This window comes from Limulus polyphemus, unplaced genomic scaffold, assembly GCF_000517525.1.
Source record: "Limulus polyphemus unplaced genomic scaffold, Limulus_polyphemus-2.1.2 Scaffold6690, whole genome shotgun sequence".
Lineage (NCBI taxonomy): Eukaryota > Metazoa > Arthropoda > Merostomata > Xiphosura > Limulidae > Limulus > Limulus polyphemus.
The window spans coordinates 1,719-6,136 of record NW_013672300.1 but is presented as its reverse complement, the minus strand read 5'-3'; the positions used below and the strand labels follow the sequence as shown (position 1 = coordinate 6,136).

Sequence of the window (4,418 nt, the reverse complement as noted above, 5' to 3'; positions counted from 1 at the left end):
ATTTTAGTATTGTTCTAAGTTATTGTATGGTTTTCTACCTGCTACAGATATCCTGTTATTTTAGTATTGTTCTAAGTTATTGTATGGTTTTCTACCTGTTACAGATATCCTGTTATTTTAGTATTATTCTAAGTTATTGTATGGTCTTCTGCCTGTTTCAGATATCCTGTTATTTTAGTATTATTCTAAGTTATTGTATGGTCTTCTGCCTGTTAGAGATATCCTGTTATTTTAGTATTGTTCTAAGTTATTGTTATCTTCTTGTCATGATGGCTGAGATTTAATCCTGGATCTTCTTGTCATAAAGGCTGAGATTTAATCCTGGATCTTCTTGTCATAATGGTTGAGATTCAATCCTGGATCTTCTTGTTAGAATTGCTTAGGTGTTATCTGTTCACTTGTGGTTTTCCCTTAGGACTTAAACCATCTTGTTTGAATGCTTTCAAAAGACCAACAAAAGTTAGAAATTAGAAGCATTACAGAAAGAGAAAACTATAACAACAGTATCTGTAACAGGCAGAAGACCACATCAGTTGATGGAAAAGTTTTGGAAAGTTTGATAAAAGATGCTTTACAAAGCCATTTAACAAACTTTAGAATTTTATTGGATAATCAACATGGCTTCACTAAAGTAAAATCTTGCCTTACAAATCTTATGACATTATTTGAAAAGGTTACTGGTTATGTAGATGAGGGTAAGGGTGTAGATTTGGTGTATCTGGATTTTCAAAAAGATTTTGACAAGTAGTGGAGGATAAGTTAACTAATTGGATAGAAGAGTAGCTGGATGGTAAAAAGCAGAGGGTTATAACTGGAGTTCAGTCAAGCTGAATTAATGTCACAAGTGGGGTACTTCAGGGCTCAGTCTTAGGACCTTTGCTCTTTTTGATTTATACCAATGACAAAGATGAAGGAATGGTCAATAAATTACTTAAATTTGCTGATGATGTTAAGGTCTTGGATGTTGCTAGCTGTGAAGAGGATGCTGCTGATTTACAAAAGAATTTAGATCATTTAGTTAGTTGGGTATATAAATGTCAAATGGGTTTAAATTATAATCAATGCAAGATAATGCCTGCAGGTTATTATAATTTAAATTATAAGTATAATTTTGATGGGAATAACCTCAACAGTGTCATAAAAGAAAGGGAACTTGGTGTAATGGTTGATTAGTCTCTTAAGCCATCCAGGAAGTTTGCTGTTGTTAGTGGTAGGGATTTTAGGTTGTATTTACAGAAATATTGAATACAAGTCTAAAGAGGTTATAATTTCATTGTACATGTCACTGGTCAAGCCACATCAAGAAATGTGTTCAGTCCTGGAATCCTTATCTTAGGAAGGAAATTGAATTGTTGGAAAGGGTTCAGAAGATGGTTACTAGAATGGTGCCTGGGATGGAGGGGGTTATCATGTGAGAGATTAAGATCTCTGAAATTGTTTTCTCTTGAAAAAAGAAGAGTTAGAGGGGATCTGATTGAGGTGTTTAAAGATTGTAAATGGAATTGATAGTGTTGATGCATCATCTTTTTTCATACTTAACAGTAAGAATAGTAAGACTAGGGGACATAAATATAAATTCTGGAAAGGTAGGAGTCATCTTCAGCTAAGACAGTTTCATTTTTCTAACAAGGTAGTTAGCCTCTGGAATGGGTTGCCTTCAGATGTTGTGAAGGCAGTAAATTTAAGTGAATTTAAGAGAGAACTATATGAATGATAAGGGCTGGGTTTAAGATTTTTATTTATGTATTTTTTAATTTATTTTTTAATAGTTTTAGTTTACTTTAGAGGATAGGACAGCCCCAAACATTATGTTATGCTAACTTATGGCAGAAATGAATGATTCTCTAATAGTTGGAACCTGTAAGTACTGACACCACATACAACTACAGGTATATTTTTTAAGTGGTGGTTGGCCTTTGTTACAAGTTGTCTTCAGATATAGTAGATGCAATTAATCTAAAGAAGTTGAAGAGAAAACATGATAAACATTTAAATGATAATTGCTGACTTTGAGTTTTTCAGTGTTTAGTTTAATTTAGTAGATACAACAACCTGAGTGGACCAAAAGGCCCCTTTTTTTCCTCTAATGTTATGTTGTATTCAGTTAGGTCCTGATGAGAAATCTTTCTTTTATCATTATGGCTGAGATATAATCCTGGATCTTCTTGTCATAATGGCTGAGATTCAATCCTGGGTAGGACTAATGGGCCAATTATTATCACCTCCTTTGAAAAGAGCTAACTTCTAATCCTTTAGCACCTTTCCACAGTTCAAGGACTTAGAAAAAAAATAGTAGCAAGTGGCTCACATATCCAGTTCTTAACCTCCTTCAAAACCCTTGGGGAAATATTATCTGGAGCCCAGGAGCCTTATCATTCCTAATTTTTTCTTAACCAGATCAGAATTAATGCAGTCATCTTGTTAGATCTTGTTTCCATTTATCAACTGTTCAAAATGTGGAATACTTCTTAAATCTTCATTAGTAAAAACCGAAGAAAAAGCAAAATTTAATAACCCAGCCTTTATCATCACTCAAGGGTCTTATCCCCATCCTAACATTTTGTTTACTCTTAATGTACTTAAAGAAATCCTTACCATTAATTTTTACATTTTCAGCTAACCTTTTCTTATACATCCTTTTTGATGTCCTAATTTCCTGTTTCACCAACTTTCTTGATCTTCTAAGTCTCCTGTCATACCAGTCTATTTATATTTCTTAAATTTATTATACTTTTCTTTAATTCTTTCTCTTAAACTCTTTGTGAGTCAACCTGGTTTTTACTTGTAGATACCTTTTTCTTTCTATAGGGAATAAGTTTACCTTTAATATTTAAATATGTATCTTTAAAAATTTTCCACATCCGATCAGTGTCTCTAAATAACTCAGCTGCCCAATTCACAACAGATAGTTCTTGTCGCATCCGTTCAAAATATTCTTTTTTGAAATTTGCAACCAAAATATTATTATTCCTTATCTCCATACGTAGCAAAACATTTAACATAATAGAGCAATGATCATTTGCACCCAGATGTTTCCCAACTTCCACCCTCTCGATTTCTGTATTTAAAAATTGAAGTTAACAATACGTGTAAAAACAAAATAGCATTGTTTCTCGTTGGTTCCTTACTTACCTAATTGCCTGAGTCTCGGTTTTACTGAAAATCGAAGGCCTAGCAGCGTTAAACGTGTACCAATAAAACGATACATTAAGTTTTAATGTACTTAAAACTATGTCTTACTCAGTCAACAACACTACATGCTAATTCAATTTCATAACATATTTTAAACTCAACATGAAGTGCAAACCAACGTTATCTATTTACTTCCTTCTCTCTCATATGCCCTCTCGCGTACAATAATAGTTACAAAATATATTTTTTATAATTTCAATAAAATTTATAATAATTTTAATTTTTAGATAACCAAAAATTTCCTAATCAAATTTAATCTGTCACAACAGTAAATATAACGAAAGCATTCATTTTAATTACCAAGAAGTTAAACTCTGAAAAGAAAATTAAGTCAAAACTAAAATAAGAACTTAAACATATAATCTTGAAACTAAAAATACTGTTACCACAGCGGTAGTCACGTGACCCTGACAACACGTCATGATATACTAGAAGGATCGGGGAACATCACGAATAATCCAGTATGTGCTAGGCGCCCTCTATTCCTGTATATAAGTGCGCCGGATAACGTGAGACAAATTAATCGGAATTGAATTGCAGACAGAGATAGAGACGGACAATTGAGTCAAGCGCGTGAATCGTTCGTTGTGAATTACAGCGTTTGTTTAAGTTAAGTGACTGTGGGAATTAAGTGTATTGAGAAAGAATAAACTAGTTTTATTTAAGGAAGGACTTGCATTGCTGAAGTTTTTCGGAAAGAATTTCTACGGAAAATTAGCAAACGACCAGAGACGTAACAATACTATAACAATGAATAAGCATAACCCATTACTAATGACATTAGTAATGTAATATGTAGACATAATTAACGTAGAATAAGTTGGGCAAACGTCGAACATTTAAAACTAACAGTGAACATTTCAAATTTGTAAATATTCGCTGGAAAGATTGTCTAAAAATATTCGGTAATAATAATAATAGTACGCAGTACAGTCCAAGTAACAACAAAGAATCAATTTATTTCTTTAACAGCGTTTTATACAGGCTGTATTCAAAGATTTGTTACGGACTAAAACAAAATACCGCTACAACTGGGGTCACACAAAATACAGTTTATTAAACTGTAACAAGAGAAATCCAGAATAAAATGTTTGAACAATTGGAATACAAATTTTATCATTTACAAAAAACAGTATATCCGTTTCTGGCCAGAACTTGATATTGTTGCGTCATTGAGATCATGTGATTCTCACGCCCTCTACTTTCTAAAACTATCCTGTACTTTG

At 32.7% G+C, this 4,418-nt stretch overlaps 1 protein-coding gene across 2 annotated transcripts in view; it reads right to left on the bottom strand.

Moving 5' to 3' along the window:
* Nucleotides 1-3,353, bottom strand: part of LOC106473973 — a 32,699-nt gene extending 29,346 nt beyond the window's left edge. For both annotated transcript variants that reach the window (XM_022402351.1, XM_022402350.1), the window contains exon 1: nt 3,133-3,353. In XM_022402351.1, the coding sequence (XP_022258059.1) occupies nt 3,133-3,208 (76 nt within the window). In that variant the 5' untranslated portion in view covers nt 3,209-3,353. The remainder of the gene's footprint in view (nt 1-3,132) is intronic.
* Between the last annotated feature and the right edge of the window lie 1,065 nt (nt 3,354-4,418).